This window comes from Ipomoea nil, unplaced genomic scaffold, assembly GCF_001879475.1.
Source record: "Ipomoea nil cultivar Tokyo-kokei standard unplaced genomic scaffold, Asagao_1.1 scaffold2647, whole genome shotgun sequence".
Lineage (NCBI taxonomy): Eukaryota > Viridiplantae > Streptophyta > Magnoliopsida > Solanales > Convolvulaceae > Ipomoea > Ipomoea nil.
In genome coordinates, this window is record NW_017619075.1 from 228,007 (window position 1) to 251,630 (window position 23,624).

The 23,624-nt window shown below is 33.7% G+C and overlaps 1 protein-coding gene across 3 annotated transcripts; it reads right to left on the reverse strand.

The window, feature by feature from the left end:
- Window positions 1-13,496: 13,496 nt before the first annotated feature.
- Window positions 13,497-23,076, reverse strand: LOC109154539 (glycoprotein 3-alpha-L-fucosyltransferase A-like). 3 transcript variants are annotated; one of them, XM_019302307.1, is made up of 10 exons: window positions 22,733-23,076; window positions 18,670-18,767; window positions 18,487-18,568; window positions 16,038-16,426; window positions 15,774-15,937; window positions 15,152-15,393; window positions 14,879-14,983; window positions 14,376-14,532; window positions 14,019-14,246; window positions 13,497-13,767 (listed from the first exon to the last, which is right to left on the reverse strand). In XM_019302307.1, exons 3-10 carry the CDS (start codon window positions 18,506-18,508, stop codon window positions 13,512-13,514), a joined length of 1,563 nt encoding a protein of 520 aa, XP_019157852.1. In that variant the 5' UTR covers window positions 18,509-18,568; window positions 18,670-18,767; window positions 22,733-23,076; the 3' UTR covers window positions 13,497-13,511. The 3 variants fall into 3 exon arrangements, with proteins under 3 accessions (XP_019157852.1, XP_019157851.1, XP_019157853.1); XM_019302306.1 differs by having other exon boundaries at window positions 16,038-16,429; XM_019302308.1 differs by lacking the exons at window positions 18,487-18,568; window positions 18,670-18,767; window positions 22,733-23,076 and adding an exon at window positions 17,772-17,853.
- Window positions 23,077-23,624: the final 548 nt, after the last annotated feature.

Genomic DNA, 23,624 nt, shown 5'->3' on the forward strand with positions numbered 1-23,624 from the left:
AATTATAGATAGATAAATAATAATTTAGTAGCTACAACAAAAAATAATACATATGCATTTCTTTAATTTAGAATTATGTGTCTACAATGTCTTTATTAAAAAAATATATTCATTATCAATAAATTAAATAAGAGAAATAATTTTATTAGTTATATTGTCTTTATTTTTCTCCAATATAAAAATTCTTTACATTCAAATTCATTAATTGATTATATTTACTACATTGTCTATTATCTTTTTGTGCACTATTTTTTAATTAAATATCAAAGTTATAATATAAAATAATGCTATATATTTATTTACCAAGTATTTTATTAATACCATGAAATAATTAAAAAAATATAATTAATAAAGCCAATCATATTAACTACTTGAGAGATTTGTTGACAAAAAGAGTATTCAAATCACACAACAAATTGAAGTGAGAACTACCTCACAATGTCCTTGTTTGACAATCAGCAGTTAGCGTTAGTGGATTTGACCAGTGAATTATATCAACGATTGGTAAAAAGATATTTGTATAAATTAGCTGTTTAGATTAACATGTAAAATGACATGAGGGTATACATAATAATAATAATAAAAATAAAAGTAATTGTTTTAAAAAAATAACAAAAATATAATTAAGCCAATTATATTAACTACGAACTTGGGGGATTTATTGACAAAAAGAGTATTCAAATCACACACCAAATTGAAGTGAGAAACTACCTCGCAATATTATTGTTTGGCAATCAGCAGTTAACTCTTCAATATTAGTATATATTTATTATTTTATGCCCTAATTTTTATTTTGCTCTCCTTTATGTCGCGTATTTGGTTTCAACCATACATATACAATTATTTTATTGACAATTATAATCAATCTTGACTATATTATCTTGCATTTGTAAACTTAGAATTACCTATATAAATATGCAAATTCAACATTCAATTCCAATATAATCTTTCCTTAATATACTTTAAAGTACTTATTTAAAAAAAAAAAAAAACATTGGGCATTATCCCAATCGCGCAATGCGCGTAAAACACTAGTAATATAATAAAATAAGACTTCCTAAAAATCATGGTCCCAAGCATGAATCGTTTTGTTGTGAGCACATGCCCACCTTGCAAAGTGGACACGATTTCATATCCACAATTTCTATACTGTAGATCCATAATTTCTATACTGTAGATTTATAAAATTTATACTTTGGGATTCATAATTTCTAAACCGTAGATTCATGATTTAAAACAGTAGATTCATAATTTCTACAGTAGATTCATAATTTCTATACTGCAGATTCATAATATATGTACTGTAGATTCATAGTTTCTGTACTGTAAATTCATAATTTCTAAACTGTATAGTTATCAATTATGAACATATAATTCTCTGATTTGTGAAAACAGAGTTCAACAATTGGAATCTAAAGTATAAATTTTATGAATCTACAGTATAAAAATTATGAATATACGGTATAGAAATTATGGATATAGAACCGTACCCACCTTGCAATGTGGGCACGTGCTCACAACATAATTTGCCCCCAAACATGTATCATGCCCAATGCTCCCTATTTCAAAGTATATAATAAATTCATTAGTGAAGATATATTGAAAATATATCAAATCTGCACTTGATTACATGAAACTGTATAGTTATCAATTATGAATTGTATAGTTATCAATTATGAACATATAATTCTCTGATTTGTGAAAACAGAGTTCAACAATTGGAATCTAAAGTATAAATTTTATGAATCTACAGTATAAAAATTATGAATATACGGTATAGAAATTATGGATATAGAACCATACCCACCTTGCAATGTGGACACGTGCTCACAGCATAATTTGCCCCCAAGCATGTATCATGCACAATGCTCCCTGTTTCAAAGTATATAATAAATTCATTAGTGAAGATATATTGAAAATATATCAAATCTGCACTTGATTACATGAAAACACTAATGGTCTGTTTGGTTGGAGGTAGTTTAGGTGTAGTTGAATTGCAATTCTGCAGATACCACAATTACGCCATTTGGTTGTGCAATTTGATAGAATTGCAATTCCCTCCAAATGCTGAATTACAATTCCGGACTCCCCCCTAGGAATTGTAGTTCAGTGTTGAATTGGAGATTGGAAAGATATTTTTGTCCCTGACATCTATTATTATTATTAGTACATGAAGGCATTTCAGTCATTGTATCACTTATTCCCTTTCAATTTCCTGTAATCTTATTTTGCATATCAAACACTGTAATTTGAATTCCTACTTTATTCCTACCTTATTCTTTTTCCACCGAATTACAATTCTTTTCCATCCTAATTCCTTTCTTCCAACCAAACGGCTTGTAAAGGGTTCATTTTTTTGTATACTTATTCCTGCTAGATGGTCTGGGTCAGTTCATCTGAGTTATTAGTTCTAGCTTATAACAAATTACTTAAATGCCTTTTGAATCTATATTATTAATTCCATAATTTCAATCAGAACCCAACAGGGTAACTCAAGTGGCATATGAATTCTCTTTGTGGAGTGAATTTTAAGATAACCCGAGTTTGATTTTCACAAGTGATGATTCCCTTTGGTCCAGCTCCTGTGCCTCTCGGAGCGAACCGCTCAGAAGATCACAACTCAACTAAATCAAGAATTATGCATTAATGTATACCATTATTACCACACATAGAACTTTTAGAATTCCACAAAATAGAGTCAACAATGACAAATACAACTTAATTAGGTAATCCATGTTCTAATTTATAGTGCGAATACTTCTATGCATATTACAGTTGTAAATTATAGCACATATAGTAAAAATTTATCAATATACAAAATCGATATCCATCAACCCTAGGAAACAAGATTGGCGAAAACACAATTGAATATTCATATACAGTTTAGTAACTAAACTTTTTCAACCCGAGTCATTTTCAAGTCTCGGTAACAAAATTCCGGCGAACCCTTAACCTGAGAAATCAAAAAGCATAGCCCAGATCCATACATATTTCACCTTGCAAATATTAGTTTATTAAGTAGAATCATACTTCAATATAATCTTTCATTATTTAAGGATCTATATACTGATTAAAGAAGAATGACTAAGATTATCAACCAAGTTGTTTCCAAAAACATAGATGGAAGTAGGAAAAGAAACTCACCGTTCTTTCTCGACTGTAAATAAATACCGGCGAAAGACTTGCTAAGATTTCAGTAGTTCTGCTCGATTCTTTCCGAAATCGAGCATTGAGTTAAGGTTCTTCGAAGCATAGCCCAAATCCATACATATTTTACCTTGCATGTTAGTTTATTAAGTAGAACCATACTTCAATACCTTGCATCTTAAAAACTGTGGACCCAAGTATCAAACACGTACTAGTAACAAATCTTGATCTTCAGCGAGTAGTATTTCCAAAACCCACCACACAATTGACTTAGGAGCAGCACGAATCTTCAAAGCCAGGAAGAGTACCACGTCGTTAGCAGCAAGGCCATCATTTTCAACATCCGAAGGCAGGTCTGCTTGGGCAAGATGAACCACACCAACCGAGGGTGATTGAAAATCGTCGAAAGATGACATAGCTACCACAACATCTACAAACTCTCCTACATTATTTCAAATACCCATAATTAATGCAAAGACACGACCAAATGCACAAAAAACAACCAATTCAACTACACAAAACATATGTTAAATGATATCATGCATTTGTGCACACACCAAACACCTACAACGCACACATCCATGAACATTTCCACTTACCATAATGAATTATGTTAAAAAATTAAACAATGAAATTTTGGATATAGACAAAAATTCACAACTGTTAACCAAAGATTAACAGAGATAACCACCTAACGAATAGTCCTATATTCGCAAACACCATTCCACTACAATGCACACACCCAAACAAACAAACCAACCTGAAGAAACGCTAAGGCCATGCAGGAACAGACGTAGATACGCACACACCATACCACTGTAATGCACTCACCCAAAAAAAGGTGTAAAAACGCAAAAGACATGTGAACATCCGACTACTACAATGCACACATCTAGTTTTTGAGTTTTAGTTGTGTGCATTACTATACTTGAGCGTGTGCGTAACACTGCAAGAATGGAAAGACTAGAATGAATTAAGTATAAAACTTATAACAAAAAAAAAAAAAAAAAAAAAAAAAAAAAACAAACAAACAAACAACATGCCTAAAAAAAAACAACAAATAGCCGACCCCAAAACCCACGCCCCACCCAACTCCCTCGCCGGAGTTCCCGAATCCCTAATAACCACTGCAAAAAAAACACCAAAAAAAAAAAAAAAACCACAAACGCAGATACATAAATGCACAGACCATCCAACCTTTAAAATGCACACACATACTATAAAGTTGTAACAACCATTTGGGACCTACACACCTTCATAATAAAGATAAATGTTCATGCAAAAAAAAAAAAAACTATTCATTAAATGCACATGCACAGTCCACCCCCCACCCTACCCATTTCCCTCGACCCAGTGTACCGCTATCACTCGTCGCCGACCGCCCACCCCCAGTCAACTGTAACTCAAAATCCAAACCCCCCACCAAAATAACACCCCCCACAACCCAACCTACATCCACCACCGCCTCCAGCCGCACCCTCCCCAAGCCAAACCAACCCCAACTAAACACTAACTAACGGCAAATTATGTTGTGCATCCGCATGCACCATGCATGGTGCATACGGATGCAAAAACGACGTCGTTTTATTAAAAATGTGCGTCTCACTTAAAAAAAAAAAATCAGTTTCGATTCCCAGCAACAACATTATATTATGCATAATTTGAACTATATATCCAGAATCAATGTACTAAAATTCCAGAATCGATGAACTAAAATTCCAAAATCTATGAACTAAAATTCCAAAATGAATGAACTAAAATTCCAGAATCTATGAACTAAAATTCCAGAATCGATGAACTAAAATTCCAGAATCGATGAACTAAAAATTCCAGAATCAATGAACTAAAAATCCAGAATCTATGAACTAAAATTCCAGAATCTATGAACTAAAATTCCAGAATCTATGAACTAAAATTCCAGAATGAATGAACAACATAATGATGTTGCCTGTTGAAGGGAATCGAAACTGAATTTTTTTAAGTGGGATGCGCGTTTTTAATAAAATGATGTCGTTTTTGCATCTTTATGCACCAAGCATGGTGCATACGGATGCACAGCATAACTATCCCTAACTAACAACCCTACGCATCACACCCCCATCCCGCACCGAAAATCCACCACCTGACCAACAACCACAAGCCTGATTTTATTTTATTTAAAAAAAAAAAAAAAAAAAAAAAAAAAAAAAAAAAAAAAACCTAAACCTCCCCATCGATCGGGAAAACGAACCAGAAATCCACCATCTGCGGCGACTCCAACCCTATATAAACCCTAACTAACACCCCTATGGACCTCACCTCCTCCCACGGTCCGAAATCGGGACCTAAAAACCCACCAACCAACCGCAACCCATAACCCCCAAAAAAAATAATGAAAAACACAAACAACAACGGCTAAGGAAGAAAACTGAGTAAAAGAATACCTTGAACACCAGCGGTGGACTTCTTCAGTAGTTTGGATCGACATAGCGTTGAAGCATCCATGGTCACTCTAGAATTTTGAATAGAGAAACCAACAAGAGCGTGTGTACGCATGAAGTGAGGGAAGATTAGAAGTAAGAAAAAAAAATAATGGCGGCTATGTATTAATGAAAAGAGAGAATCACGGTTAAACCAAAAATACAAAGATGCATAAATTTATTAAATTACTTAAATAACCCCTAATTAAAATTCTAGGCACACGGATTGGAAAAAAAAAAACAAAAGAAATCTTAACCATTGAATGAATATATTAAATGGTTAGGATCTGATCTCACAATCTCACCTAAATGAGGTGACCTCACCAGATCCATATATATATATATATATATATATATATATATATATATATATATATATATATATATATATATATATGACTATGAATAAATACTTATTGAAATATATATATTGAATTTTTTTTAATTGTGAAGACTGATTTATTATAAATTGAAATTTGATAGAAGGTACTATGCATACCTTATTATAATAATAAAGTATTAAAATATTACATAATATTTAAATAATTTATTTGTTGAGTAAATTACAGTTTTAGTCCAATAACTATTGATGTTTTGTTAATTTCAATCCACGACTTTCAAAACTAACAATTGAATACCTTAACTATTCAATTTTTATCAATTTGGGTCCATCCGACCAAATTACCCGGCGAAAAGTGACCGAAAAATTTTAATGACTAAAATCTTGAGGGCAGTTTAGTCATTTCCACTTTCTCTTTTCTTCTCTCCCGTTTCTTCTCTTCCCTACGTCGGAAAATTCGAGATCGACGAACAGGCGAGTGCATCCTCAAACCTCTTGTTTCTTCTGTAGTCCATTTCGCCGCCTTTGACTCATCGAACAGCAGTTCGAGTCATTGAGATATGTTTCAGATGAGAGAACTCCCATTTCTTGGCTCATGCTTCACTGTTGTGGGTACTTGAAGGAAAAATAATAGGAATATGAATACTTATTTTGACATAAATATGAGGTGAGGAATCCAGAAAAGACCACTCAACTTTCTCAACCCCAAAGAAAAAAATTCAACAAACTGTTTTATAAAAATAGATCTTGATAAGCACTTGAAGGCTTCAGGTCGAGTTCAAACTCACTGGGCAAAGACTCTGATTACTAAGTTTGCTGCAGAAATGAAAATACAAAAGTTATATATCCTATAGAAAACAGACATTAGAGGGGGAGAGATCTGAGTACCAAAAGAGGTCGCCTTCTTCGATCTCGAATTTTCCGGCGTAGGGAAGAGAAGAAACGGTGGAGAAGAAAAGAAGAAGTAGAAATGACTAAATTGCCCTCAAGATTTTAGCCATTAAAAATTTCCGGTCACTTTTCGCCGGTAATTTGGTCGGATGGACCAAAATTGATAAAAATTGAATAGTTAAGGTACTCTATTGTTAGTTTTGAAAGTCGTGGATTGAAATTAACAAAATATCAATAGTCATTGGACCAAAACTGTAATTTACTCTTTATTTGTTTTATAAAGTACAAAAATAAGCCATCGGCCTTTTGAAGTACAATACAAGTTACACAATATCCAATACACATAATATTATTACCCCTTTCCCATACACCTAGCCCTACTATCAGACATTAATTGTTTATGGTAAACTTTGACTCTCATATATTAATGTTTGATAGTGACTTTTCAGTTCTCTAAAAGTTGATATCTATATTCTATATATAAATGTCATTTAAAAAACAAAGATTTACATTGTATATTCATTCGCAAAGAAAACTTTTACAAGAATTGCAAGAATAATGAAGATATTGAAGGGTACAAAGAAAACACAATGTTGAAGATATGATAAAGATACAATGGAACTATGGAAGCATACCTATTGTTCTACATTCAAACTTTATCAAATTCTGAGTTAATCCTTCATTTGTAATTATGATTTTACACACCTATAATACCAACATTTTTCAACATACATGATGCTATGAGCTCTTCTATGTTTTAAACTCGTCATAAAAAAATACAAACTTCAATTAAAAAAGTTATAAAAAATCTTAATAAGATTTGGTTTTATAGTTCTGCTGTTGTCAAGAACTGTTTCATTTTCTTATATATATATATATATATTAGTATTTTTTATGCGCGATGCGCAAAAAATAGGTGCCCAATATTAATACATTATATTAAAATTTTAAATTTATTTAGATTTTAAATATTTAAATTATTCTCCTTTCAAAAAAAAAAGATATTTAAATTATTCTAAATAATAATAAAAATAATAATGTAAATTTCATTTTTATAAATTTAATATTTATATTTTATGTGATAATTAACATATAACTCAAATATATAATGTGTATATATTATTATTAATGAAGAAGATAAGAAAATATATGGTGGATGCATGTGCATGGTAACAATAGTGAAAAAGATAACGGAAGTTATAACGGTAGGGGTATGTTTGTCCAAAATATTTTAATGTACAACCTTTATAGCATAATGTACAAAAAAATTTAACGGAAAAAACGGACATAAATCAGGGGTATAACTTTCATTCACACTTATTAGGTTTTTAGATATATATATATATATATATATATATATATATATATATATATATATATATATATATATATATATATATATATATATATATGATTATTTTCAAATACAAACCCCCCTTAAATTACAAATTCCCCTTAAAATACAAACTGTGTGCATGTAAGTATGTTAATATGTGCACGAGCTAATCCCAAATATTGTTGGCAGTGCGCCCAGTGTGCATGTAAGTATGTTAATCTGTGCACGAGCTTTGATGGATGGTTGTGATTTTTTCCTCTTACGCGCAGTGTGCATGTAAGTATGTTAATGTGTGTACGAGGTTTGATGATGGTAGTGATTTTTCCTCCTACGCGCTGTGTGCATGTAAGTATGTTAATGTGTGCACGAGCTAATCCCAGAAATTGTTGGAGTGCGCCTTGTGCGCATGTAAGTATGTTAAGGTGTGTACGAGCTCAAGTTTTTATTTTAAGGGAGGTTTGTATTTTAAGGGGGTTTGTATTTGAATGCAACTATATATATATATATATATATATATATATATATATATATATATATATATATATATATATATATATATATATATATATATATATATATACACCAAATGTTAGATATACAATAGTCTAACTATAATAAACCATAGTATACGAGAAACCTGACCTCGTATGATAGCGGAAGCGTAGCCGTGTTGATCTCCAGCCATAGTTGATGTTCCTGTTGTGTTGCCTCAAACCTGACTCAGAACCCTAGATGGTGTATTGGTATCTACTGAGCAGTCTGAGTACCGTAACTGAATGTGCTAACATCCAACATCCTGTATCCCATCAATCCAGGATTATATTAGGCACAGAGTTTGGTTGACTAACAACTACTAGTTATTAAGTCCAACCAGACCACTTAATAAGCCTAGTCAACTTGCACCACTTAATTAAGGCCCTAATATATAATATATAATATATAATATATAATATATATTATTAGGAAAAATCTTACATTCTCCCACTTGGTGCAAGTACTAAGCACAACCTTCATCAAAGAACAAAACACACGAATCATAGTGATATGTCCTCTATTTAATCAGAGTAGTACCCATTATGGTCACATGCATTTTAATTCTCCAACTTAGGTCCTTAATAAACAAACCCTATGTTTATTCTCGGTACCTTAAGGGATGTTTCTCAAAATACATTATGTGCACAACTGAAGGAGAAAACACATCCAAATTGTACAAAAGAGTACACTGTATGATCTCTAAAACTTTATAAGCATGCCTTAAGTAGAGATCTCTTAATGTTAGCATAATGCTAACTATATTCCATGACTTCTTTATAAGTTAACTTTAAGTACTATCTCTAACGGCTAAGAGCTTGGAGTTGACACGTTTGTCACTCCCACTCATCAAAAATAGCCAAAAGATAGTCAAGTCACAGAAGAATTCCAATAACTTAGACAATAAACCAACGGTCTAAGTCCATAAATTTGGAATCTTAATCATACACCATAACTTCCCAAATAACTTCAATGTTCACTTTAAATGAACTGAACATAATGAGTCTTACTTATACGTTCCACAAAATTGTTTTGAGCCTTACAACCGAAATGGTCCATGATCAATTTTGAAGAAACTAAAGACTCTATTAATCACTGAAGAATTTATTAAATGACAGTGCACCACAAGTTAAATGCTTTTGTTTTAATAAATTCCTTAATATTGTTACAACATTTTCATAAATATGTTGCACAACCAAATGTTCAATAATTTGAACTTATGAATTTATATGAACGAATACAAGATTAATACTTGTGGAATATTTTGGACTTATTTTTTAACATACAATCCAATTTGGAATGTATGAATACAATAATTAAATCCAAAATCTTTAGTGGAGGAATTTAATGATCTTTTTCTAAATGATCACTCCCACTGATTAAAACATTCTTCAGCGAAATTAATAAAGTGAACTTAATAATATACATACTCATAATTGATTTATTGACCAACTAACAAATGAAGACATAATTCCCCACCATTAGTTGGACATACTAAATAATTAATTTTTGGTTCCAATTAAAGTCCAACTAAATAATGAAGATATATTTCCCCACCATAGTTGGACATACTAAAAAAAAAAAAAAAAAAAAAAAAAAAAAAAAAAAAAACAAAATACATCTTTCAAAACCAAGGTAGAATTTGGCTCAAAAGATACATTTTAACATTATTGGAATCCAAGAGGTATGTCAAATCACGTAACTTACAACAGTTAGTCCGAAGAACCGAGCAAGATTCGTGGATTAATTAATAGAAGTAACTAAATTTTGGAAAGTGACTGAAAAACATGTTTTGCCAATGCAAATCATGAAGCTTAGAATTATAATTGAACTAAATTTATAAATTCTAAGAATTGTGATAAAATTATTATCTAATGGGTTGAGGGATTTATTGACATAAAACTTGCCTATGGGCTAAAGTTTTAATTCTATTAAATCCAATTAAGAAACCCTTATGATAATATTTTTCACAATTACTAAAGAGCCAGAAGAATCTAGTGACATAAAACTTGTCTGTGGGCTAAAGTTTTACTCAATTAGATCCTAACTGAAAAATTTTATTTATGATGAAACAATTTATCAAATGAGTTGAAGAATCAAATGATATAAAACTTGCCTGTAGGCTAAAGTTCTATTCAATAAGATTCATTACAACCCTTATGATAAAAACTTAATAAATCATGTTCCTTTTCTTAATCCCTGTGGGCAAATTAAGAAATATGATCTAAATTTTACATCATAAAATTAAACTTCATGATAGAATTGGAAATTATTTACAAATAACCATAAAGTAAATAAATTGATTTATTTCTATTGTCACTGATAAAACTACTAAACTACATTCCGATACATAATTGCCTGTGGGCTAAATTATGACCGTAGTCCAGTATTTCATCCTGATTAATTATACAAATATAACGAAATTGCCTGTGGGCTAAATTTCATCATATTACATACAATTAATCACAAATGATATGTCCAAAACTTTATGTGATCAAAATAAACCGCTTAATATATAATTTTAACAGATTAAGGATGCTGTGGCTACTCCCAAACCAAATTAAAATTATAAGATCACTAGACAATTATCAATTATTGCCTAAACTTTATGTGATTAAAACTTAATAATCTTAGGTAGCTGAATATGCCGTAACTATTCATTAATTAACCAAGATTGAAAACTTAAGAGACTTCAGTAAATTAAAGATGCTATGACTATTCTTTAATGAACCGAAATAAAATCACATTGGCAAGGAATACTTAAAATTTTGACAAACAGATTATACCAGATTGTGATGGGAAAATCTAAATATACTCCAAGGAAAGGTGGTTAGAGACTAAGTCTCACTGAAAACCTATTCCTTAAATAGAGTATATATCAATTTAAGGAGACTAATGGCACAAGATGTTCTTAAGTCATGGCCATTAAAACTAGTATGCCTCACCGATTCATATATACTTAATGTATAACTTTTTGGGGTATAAACCAGTAAACTGTATGGTATACACCAGAAAACTGTAGGGTTCACCTATGATTAAAGCTTAAATTGTGAACTAAATTAGCGGACTAAACGTGCTTAAATTCAGGCACTACCGCAACTAAAGTTTATGCATAAGTCCAACTTAATAAGGAACTACTATAATTTCATCCCAAAGTATGCATTGCTAAAGGCATAATAAAATTGCATAATTTAAAACATAATATTATGCTTAGGACGAATATGCATAAAATTAAAGATTAAACTCATATATTCCAAATAAATTGCATAACTTAAAGCAATTTACAATATGAGATTTTAAAGTATAAATTTAATATTCAAACACCGATGAGTCCAAACCAAAAGAGACCCAACATTTTGAATAATAATGTACTGAATATATACTTTAAATTTTTTTAAACTGTAAGCCCATGGGAAAATGTTTTAATGCATAAAGATCAAATTTATGAGAAATAACTGAATTTACAAATTCAAACAATATCAAACCAAAAGGATATGCTAGCATTTATAAATTAAAATCTCATAATAATTACATAATTAAACTTAATATTATGTACTTAATGTGATCGAATGCATAAAACAATCTAAAGAGTATGAACCAACTAAAGGATATGAATTTAAACAAAATATTCATTTATTCATACTTAACCAAACATGGGCAATCAGAACTAAAATCATAATTCCAAGAACTAAATGAATTATGGAATTAATGGCAAAAGTCAATTGCCTAGCAAATATGTTTTTCCAAGATTACTAAATTGATTCAAAATCACTCTCCATAACCCAGTGTTCCTAAATACACCATTATGTGTGGTGTATTTTTTTTTTTTTTTGTGTAGTGTATTTTTTGACATTTTATTCTGGTGTATTTTCGAACACTGTATGGTGCATTTATACATACCTAATGGTATATGCCGCACTGACCGCATGGGAAGACATGACCTCATAGGAACCAAAATATATATATATATATATATATATATATATATATATATATATATATATATATATATATATACACACTTTGTCCATGCATCGCACGGGTGGAGTTCTAGTTACGAATAACAACATTATCAAACAAGCAAAAAGTTAATACGATACAATACGACACGGTACTAAGGTAGCAAAATATTAGCCCCTTAATCCTTATACATAGATGAATCATTATACAGGCATACAGAAGCCTAATCTGGCATAGGAATCAGTCTTCAGTATTACTTGTATGAATAGATATTAGGATCTACATCTTTATGTACAAAGTTTAATCAAATTAAGGAATTATTATTATATCCAGACAAGAGTGCTCTATATTAGGCAAAACCAAAACCAGTGTGGCAACAATATAATCCTCCTGTCCTCATAGGATGAAACACTAACCGAAATTAGGCAAAAACAGTATGCCTCAAGTTTTGGACTCTAATTGTCTGACCCTATTTATAAAATTTGGAAGCCATGCATGCATTACAGGAATTTTATGCTCCGTAGCTTATACACCAAACCCGGGAATCCTAAAGCTAGAGAAAGTGCAGGGCACAGAGTTGAGTTGAGCTGAGCTTCACACTGAGTTACGCAAGTCTGTACAGTACTAACCAGAATGGAGTGTAAGGTCGCATCTTCTTAACAAATGATATGATGCCTCTAGAAGATTAAGAAATAAGTTGTGTTTCTCATTTCTCCATCTGCCACAATCAATCCTGATGTGAAATTCAAAAATCCAAAACTCCAAAATTGAAATGTCACATAGAACTACAAAAATTATTCTCCCTCATAGATCAGCCATGAGCGTGGCAGAAGATTTTGAAGCTAATCTATACAAAAATGACTTCAAACTTAGCACACAAGTTGCTTTCTATATGTTCCCTAAACTGATTATCCCCTTCAAATTTGAAACTATACAATGCCTGTCTTTGAGTCATTCCAAGAGGATATATTCTGTAAATTGTGAGCTCATCCCCTCCCCTTATCATTTTGGGTCTTTCTTCTTTCCAAATGGGAACATGTTTTCGAGACATGAACTTCAATAACACCGCAGATTCAAAGGCCTCCATTGTCAAATTACCAGACCTGTCGAAAGATCGAGGAAGTTAACAGAATGAAGGGAACTAACTCAAGAAGATCACCAAAAAAGAGCTAACCACTCTGTTTGCATATAACATATTTGAATGGAGATCCACGTTTGAGATGTCTATGTGGACAGTGACAAGTTTATATTAATCAATCAGTACTATCGTTAAAAGAAACCTAGAAGAGTACTCAAAATGAAAATGCAGCATTGAGCAGGTCTAAGGCACGGTAAAATTTACAAATAAACATACCTCAAGAAAATGGACTCCATCTCAAACCTCCCTCTTTCGCGTACATATACATGATAAACAGTTTCTGAACCTCTGGTGCATTTGCAAGGACGCTTACTAAAAGTTGGGCTCTTCTCTTCTCTCTCTCGAATCCTTGTTGCCAAATGAATGCACAACCGACATGATGAATGAACTGCGCCCATATCAATGAGAGCCTTGAAAGCAACAGATGGACCCTCAAACTTCCACCTAAGAATGATCACCCAACCTATTACCTTAACCAAGAATATAAAAATAAAAAATTTGCCTCCTCCCTAGAGAGTGGATTTGTATGTGAGTTCTTGGTGGAAAGGTGTAATTTCATTAACAGTTCCTCACCTAAGTGCCTGATTATATGCACTGGGATTTTCATCAAGATACGTCATGGTGTTTGCAACTTTTTCTGCATCTGATAGCTCTTTAATATGTAACACTGAACCTAGAGAAGGAGCAAAATCTTGGATGTTCGGAGCACCGACTACCACAGGAATAGAACCTGAAGAATTTTTTGACTTCTCTTAATCAGAACAGTTTACCAGCCTGATCTTTGAAAAAACATATACTAATACATACACTTGCCAAAAGATCAACAGATGCATTAAAAAAAAAAAAAATATAAACTGCAAGTGCAAAAGAATGAAGAACTATAATCATGCCACTTTTAGAATTGAAAACTGAATACATATAATCAGGATTAATACCAACGACAAGAGACTGGGTAAAAAAAAAAAATCAATGGCCGACACTATGCCAATAACAAAAATCTCACGTTCTTCAAATATAGCAGTCAATAGAATTTACGTAGATAGAATGAACATAGTTAATATAATCAGGATTAATACCAGCGACAAGAGACTGGAAGAATTTTTCTGTCACATAATCCTCCTCATTGGAATTTTCAAAAGCCAAGCTAAATTTGTAACGCTTCAGTGCTTCCACTTTGTTCACTACAATATATTGGAATACAAGATTGCACGTAAAATACCACATCAATGGAATTTGAAAAGGAGATAAGACCAGATCCCAGGTAAATGTTGTAAAGAACATTTAGCTACTTGTGAGTAGCAACTTCTTCGTACTTACAAGGGAAATTTAATGTCAACCATACTACTCACCATTTCCATCCTTGTTATGATAGCACCTGCCATAAGAATCAATACTGATGTTTGCGCTTACAAGTGCTTCAAACGCTGGCAACCTGAAATTGCGTCCACCACAATTGGAAATGAAAGCAGCTGCCAAAGCCTTCTCTGTTTTCGGTTGCAATGGCGCCATTAGGTCATACTCAGCCCAAGAGAAATACCCAACAGGAACATCTGAAGAGAGGCTCGTTGTCATAACAACATCATATCCCCTCCTATAAGATGCTAAAAGTTAGTAAAGTTACTTTCCTGCAAAGCAAGATAGTAAAAGACAATCCTATCAGCTGTGGGCAACATAGACTGGTTTACCTCCTTGTGGTCCTTTGCCAACTAGGATCACAAGGCGGGTTTTACTCAATGCACACCTTAAGGTAGTGGCTGCGGGTACCCAAAAAAGATAGTAAAAGACAAATAACATATCCACCAAGAAATGGCTCTAAACTTTGTTTATCTAAGCAGAGCATCAAATTTCTGGACTTCTAATAAAATACATTACAAAAAGAAGGGTATTTTTTAAATGGAAACAAACTCGTAAACTTGAAGACACTATTATGTTGGCTTATGATTAGTAGCTTTCCACAGTATTCTTACCCACCTTTTTGCACTGGCAATGTTATTATCAGGATAATACTTTGATGACTCCATTGATCGCAGCACCCTTGTTGTATTAGGCGCTGTAATCATCAATCCAAATACTGCATCAGGCTGTTTATTGTAATTGCCCCCAACTATGCATCCCACAGCACAATATGCTAATTCCTAATGGGTAAGCAAAAGAAACTTCATATATACAGATCAATAAATAAAAATGATCATCATCTAAGAGTGGAATGTGTAAGTTTATGCATAAGAATCGAACCTCGCTATCAGCACGGAGGAGAATTGGGTCTTTGTCGAAGTTCCTCGTATAAGTCACGACGTCCACCCTCTCCAACCAATCTTCGCAGCTCTCGTATCCGAAGCGGCGATAGCGGCCACCGAAATAACCACGGTCATCACCGCCGTCGGCGGAGGTGGATGACCAGGGCATGGCGGTGAACTGGTAGAACGAGTGAGCCCACGAGTTGACCAGGTCAACATTCTTGGTCACGTCAAGTCGACCAAGAAAGGCTATCTCTGCTATGACCACAAAGGCTACGAATATCGGTAGCCAATTCGAGCACTTCTTTTTCGCGCCGCTGGAGTATTTGGGTGACCCAATTGCATTGTGCCCATTCTCCGCTCTCGAAATCCTCATAACTGCTCCACCTGCTATGGGCCAGTGGCGACTCAACTGTTATTTTCTGTTCCCTTTTTTTCCTTTTTCTTACGTTTTGTTTTCTTAGGGTTTAGTTAAAATGTCAACATTTACAATTTATTTATTTATAAATAAATAAATAAATATATACATATACACACACACACACACATATGTCCAAAATCCAAAATGAAACAATTCATCTTATCAAATAAGAAAACTTAACACAACGAAGAATTATAACAGAGTCAGATACTACATTATAATAGAGTCATGAGCACTAAAAAAAAAAAAAAAAACACAACGAAGAATTAAACACCGAGCACATTATGCCGCCAGAGAGTTATGATTTAAATGACTTATGATGTATTGTCAACCTAAAGTTTTGCCAATAATTTTGCCACAAGGCTATGCGCTTGATATATTACCAATAGTTTTGCAACAAAAATATGCGCCATACCAAATTACCAACACTATATGGTCCATATCTAAAACCAATCAACCTCTCTCTATATACATCTACATACATTTACATACATCTATCTATATTCTATCTATATATCTATATATCTATATAAAAGCCACAAGATTTTAGCAAATCAAATGCCTCCATTTTCCAGCCCATCTTAAACGACGTCGTATAGTTTTTTTTTTTTTTTAACATTAGTGGAGAGAAGCTAATGTGCTGCGATCAGAAACGTATCCTTTTAGGCCATATTTGTAGGGGAGTGGGCTATTACCTGACTGAAGAGTTGGTATCCAAATAGGAAGCGTGTAGTTTTAAGCAACTAAGTATGGGAGTGGCAGAGTGAATTTTTGTGCTCTGTGTTTAGTGTTGTTTTTGGAAGCTTATGTTCTGGAAATTGCATTTGTTGCAGTAGCTAACCATTTCAAAGTACTATGTAATGGTTGTTTTAATTTCAAGTAAGCTGTTTATGGTTTTATGGTGCTTTTTCCATGCAAATGCACAAACAGGTATCACTTCACTTAGATATATATAACACATACACATATTATTAAAGAAATCCTAATATAGGAACAAATTCGAAATACAAGTTGTAGCAGTCTGCACCAAGGTTTAAAAAGGCGATGTGAGGCATGCCTCAAGGCGAGGTGCAAGGATATAGCATTGAGGTGTACGCCTCTTACGTACGCCTCAACCTTACGAGGCGTACGCCTCAGGGCGTGTCTAAGGCGTAAAATGAGGCGTTTTAGGCTCTTTTAGTATTTCAGAGCCCCATTTCATTTGTTTAAAGCCCAATGCAAAATACCAACCCAATAGAAAATATTCTCAACCCTAATCTGATTAAAAATAGGAGTAGAGGTAGTGTGAAACAACGAAACGACAAACCAAACCAGTGAGCTCTAGCTGCGCTGCGATTGCCGACTGAGGTGCGACGCGACCTCCCCCTCCGGCGACGTCCAGCTTCCGGCGACCTCAGTCTTCAACGAAACCTTGGTTTTGTTCATTTCTTTTTTTTTTATGTTGTTAACCTGTTGGGCTGCTGTTAGAGAGTAGAGAGTATTATATATATGTATTGTGCTTTGTATTATATTGTTAGTGTGTATATATCTAATATCTTCGAGTGACTAGTGAGTGCCACTTGGCATCCCACACTGCCACTTGGCAGTAAGCACTAGTGCAGTACATAAGTAGTGTTATTATGTTAATGTGCTAATATATATATATATATATATATATATATATATATATAGAACGTGTTAATGTGCTAATTTATATTGTGTGTATACGAAGTAGGCCATGGCAGTATATATATTGAGACTTTTAGCTAATGAATTTAATCTTATATTTTGGTGAATTTTATGAATAATGTTTACAGGTTTACAACTTACTAATATATTCTGAGGCTAAAAATTGAGGCTTACGCCTTGCCTCAAATTACAAAACGCCTCAAGGCACGCCTTCGCCTTTTAAAACCTTGGTTTGCACTTAGTTGTAGATACTATATTTATGGCCAAGTCTATGATTACACAAATTTCACATTGCAAGTATATTTATGGCCAAGTCTAGGATAAAGTAATAGATAAAAGTGCCAAGTTTTTCACTTACCTGTTGATACAGATGGCAACATTTAGTTCCAATATCTTTGCTTCTACTGCCAAGCTAAGCTTTCTGTACTCAATGCCAATTACTGAAAAATAAGAAAAGATTGAATATCATTAAAGAAATGAATTAAGAAACAAAAATAAGAAAGTTAGACATGTTAGAAAGGTCCACTAGGTGACAACTTACGAAAATGATGATTGTCCTTTTCTCCAACTTCAGAACCAGTGCTAGAGTCATCAAAGTCATAATCATGTCTTTGGAGCTTCACTTCAACTCTTCAGAACCTTCAATGTCGAATATTTAGCAACTCACTCAACAAGGCTTCTTATAATCTATCTATCTAACTCAATAATAAACAACTTCTTGGAATACATTTTCCCGCCCAATAAAAACGATGCCATTTTGAGCTAATGCTGATGCTGATTGCCGAAAAATTAAATGCTTTTACATTACGTTGGCGATGCTGAGGAGGTTTAGCCGAAATAATAAATAGTTGTTATATTAACTTTCTCAGGTTTGTGTATTACCAATGTACACCCATAATGAAATCAGATTTAATTAATAGTGATGTGAGAATCCCTAGGCCGCACTATTTAATTATACTACCACGCATGTTCAATCTCTAATAAATATTTATAACAAACAATTAATGTCCGAATTTGAACTAAATATACAAACTGAAATCATTATAAATACATGTACAATCACAGCTACAATTGCAATATTATATGGAGAGTGGAGGAAAATGGTGGAGATGTATATGGCATGTTGGGAAAGCATTCACGAGGAGGAGGAAGAAGATAGTTGCTTGAAGATTAAGCATCCAATAGAGAACACCTGCATCTTTGGTAAAGCTCTATATCCTCTTTCAACTTTCTTTTGAAAAAGATTAGAATTCTAGAAATATACACCATTGGTGAAAGTAAGGTTCATGCATCAGGAAGATAGTGGAGATGTATATTGCATGTTTACCTCTTGATAACAAGAGCCATCAACTCTCAGTCTCAGATGATGAAGTGGTTATCCAAATTTATCTATTCACATGATGAAGTCCCAAAAAAATTAAGTAAAATACAAGAAGCAATCTCTCAAAAGACTTAATCATAAGTATAAAATGATGTGGTAGAAAAAACATTCAAAAACAAACAAAAAAAAAAAATCTAATTTGTAGAAGCCTGTTTATTCAATATTGTAAACAAATTGTAATTGAAAAAAATATTCAATATTTGAATAGTATATTCTAGAAAAAAATATTCAATATCCGAAAAGGACTTAATCATATTCAATATTCTATATTTTTTTTGGATTGTATTGACAGGGCACTCATGTCTAAATCTGCAAATCCTTAAACCCTAATTGAATTCATGACAATATGTCACATGGCAATTCAAAGTTGTATACTCTACCTTTAGTTATCAATTGCTATGCTCAACTATAGTTATCTAGAGAACAGCTGCAAAGTTAATTTCATTCTGTACATCCGTTAACTTTTTATTTATTAGATTTAAGAGTTAATACCAGCCAAGGTCCCTCGAGTATAGTGGTTCCGCCACCTATGGTCCCAAACTTTCAAATCAACCCTGTGATCCTCTATGTTTCGAAATTGACCTGCCATAGTCCTTCCGTTAATAAACTCCATCTCGGCCGTCAAATGTAAGGGCATAAATGACTTTTCACGTTTTGCTCACCCAAATGAAATTTCTTCTTCGTCGCTTTTTGTTAAGGGAGAAAGAAACATCTTATACTAACTTCCCGTAATAATGGCCGCCTACTCGAATCCAATAATTCTAAATCAAGAATTTCATCAGCTCTGTTATACCCACTTTTAGTGAAATTTTATGCTGTCATTTTTCATGTTTTGCAAGCTATATCAAAAGCTCTTGATGACCCAAAGAGAGTTGTTCGTCAAGAAGTAGTCATATGTCGGCATGCTTGGTTTGAAATTGAGGGTAGATAGGGGAAGAAACGACTCCGTTTCGGGTTCTTCGTTGAAGAACAACACCGATTTGGGAGATCATTGGTTGTTGTGGGACTCTTCGCCGAAGTTGTAGCCGGAATCTACCGGTTGCAGCTTGCGTTCCTCTGGTGGGCCTCGACGGCGGCAGCGGTTAGAGCGGAGAAGTTGGTCAGCGCGTCAGGCCCACGCAGCTGGATGGCCGCGTTGTCGTAAACCATAGCGACTTCTTCGGCGGTGTTGAAGGTTCCTAACCATACCCGCCGGCGGCTCAAAGGATCTCTTATTTCCGCCGCCCATTTCCCTCACGATCGTTGCCCTTCACCGCCATCAACCGCGTCAACACCACCATCAACCACCACTGTTCCACCCTCGCCTCCCTTCCCCCCAACCTCCTCCGCCACTGAATCCACCCCTCCCGGTCATCTCCCTTCAACATTTACCGAACAATCTTCCGATCTATGACCTTAACGACCGCAGGTTGCACAGTATACCGAAATCTTCTCCGGCTCAATTCGTTGCCAGAAACCGCCGGACACATCTCTTCTACCCACAATCTCCACCCAAATTTGATCTATTACAGGTTTAGTCACGTCAATTTCAACCCTTGCCTTAGTCCTTGGCCACATTTGGCCTCGATCTCCTGAGAGTCGCGGCATCTAGAGCTACTACCTTCCCCACCAACTCACAAATACTAGAAATCATACGCAAATTAAACAGATGGAAAGGCAAATTTGGTAACTGAATCCATACCAGAGCATAAGGCGAATCTCTGTTAGCATTCCTCTCAAGGCCAAACAAAAAAAAAGCCTGAAAAGTGAAAAGCGTCGGCCCTAGGTAAACAACGGCGTTCCAAATGCAATAACTAAATGAAACGAAAGCGACGACAACAGACCCCGCGGCGGTTGGCGGTTGGCGGCGGGGGCGTGTCATCCCAGTCATTCTAGCTCGAAAGCCAGAAAAAGCGAGAAAACAAAGCTGGGAAGACGAGAAAAGCAACTAGGATTTGGAAAAATGTGAAAGGTCTATTATGCCCACGCATTTCACGACTGAAACAGAAAACACTAACGGAAGGACTATGGTTCAAAACATAGGGGATCACGAAGGGTTGATTTGAAAGTTTAGGATCATAGGTGGCGGAACCGTATACTCAAGGGACCTTGGCTAGTATTAACTCTTAGATTAGATTTAAATATAAAGTTAATTTGAGACTGTACATCATGGATATTATTCAAAAGACAGTAATTAGTATATCAAACATCATATTATGATAAATCTTACTTTTAGAGTTACGTTTTCTAAATTATAATCTTTTAATTACTGGGCACAATGCTGTGAGTTTTATCTTCATCTACAGACACAAACGGACAATTTTATGTTTATGGCTTAGGCATCAGATGGTAGCATCATCATTTGCCTTTTGTGTTTAGTAAGTCTCATATATAAAGATTATTTCAAAAAAGGAGTAAAAGGAGTAAATGATGGAAATCAGTCAGGTAATTGTAACTGACATATATTGTTCCAGTAAAAATATCATGACAACAAGTAGTAATTACTACAACACTTAACCAAGCAGTATATATATATAAATATATAAGATTGCATTTACAAGCATGAATCACAAAAGGTTTTCAATTGCAAGTAAGCAAGTCAAAAAGTGATAATGCAGTACAAACAGTCATGGAAAAGGGATCAGTTAACATAGGTTGCACGAGGAAGAAGCATATAGATGCAAATAAAGGTACAGTTCTGAGCATACCAGATTTTACACCTTTAAATCTACTACTAATTGGACTTATTTCAAAATTGGTAGCTACCACTTATTTAATCCTTCTATGCCCTTTTATCATGTTTATTTATCTTGAAAACCTCCAAAAAAAAAAAAAAAAAAAAAAAAAAAAAAAAAAAAAAAAAAAAAGAAGCTTATACGGTTACTGTTAATATGTTAACATTTTATTGTCATTTTATTTACCTTGAAAAATACAAAATATTTAAAATAAAATAAATATACATATGAAAATTCTGTGCATTCATAAATGTTATTGTCTTATGGTTGTTTTTTCGATATCCTAAAAACGTGATTCATTGTTAAGTATAAATGCACATAGATCATTCAAATATAAGATATTGCATTTGTAACGCTAGCATTGACCTATTAATTCCTGATATGGTAAAGTAATTTGCTAAACAAGAAGAAACGGATAGATGAAGGGGAAGAGAGAAATTGAAAGGTGAAATCCTACCCTAATTCTAAGTCAACACGTACTTTACAATAAAGCTGTTCAAACACATCACCTGTTCGATGGTTTGCCTCGCAGGTATGCTGGGTGAGGGGCTTCGATTTCGAAAGCACTGAGGTCAGAATGCAGAGAGCCGAAGACGCCTAGGGCGGAGAGAAGATGAGAGCGCCGATGGAGGAGAAACGGAGGCGCCGAGGGAGGAGAAGCGGAGGCGCCGATGGAAGAGTAGCGGAGACGCCGAGGGAAGAGTAGCGGAGACGCCGAGGAAGGAGAACGGAAACGCCCAGGGAAGAGAAGCGGTGATGCCTAGTCCGCCTCTGCGACTTGCGAGACAGAGACGATGAGAGAAGTGAGCCTGAGAGTGTGCGTCGGGTGAGGTGGCGGAGAAGATGAGTAGGGGTTAGGTTGTGTCTGAGCGTGTATTTTAATTTGCTTTTAGAAAAATAAGATAAAGATTAATTATTATTATTAGGGAAACTAGTATTTTTTTATGCGCGATGCGCAAAAAATAGGTGCCCAATATTAATACATTATATTAAAATTTTAAATTTATTTAGATTTTAGATATTTAAATTATTCTAAATAATAATAATAATAATGTAAATCATTTTTATAAGTTTGATATTTATATTTATGTAATAATTAACATATAACTCAAATATTTAATGTGTATATATTATTATTAATGAAGAAGATAAGAAAATATATGGTGGATGCATGTGCATGGTAACAATAGTGGAAAAGATAACGGAAGTTATAACGGTATGGGTATGTTTGTCCAAAATATTTTAATGTACAACCTTTATAGCATAATGTACAAAAAAATTTAAAGGAAAAAACGGACATAAATCAGGGGTATAACTTCCATTCACACTTATTATGTTTTTAGAATTGTATCTTTGGTCTCTAAGTTATACCCAAGTTCCAACTCAGTTCCTGAGATATGA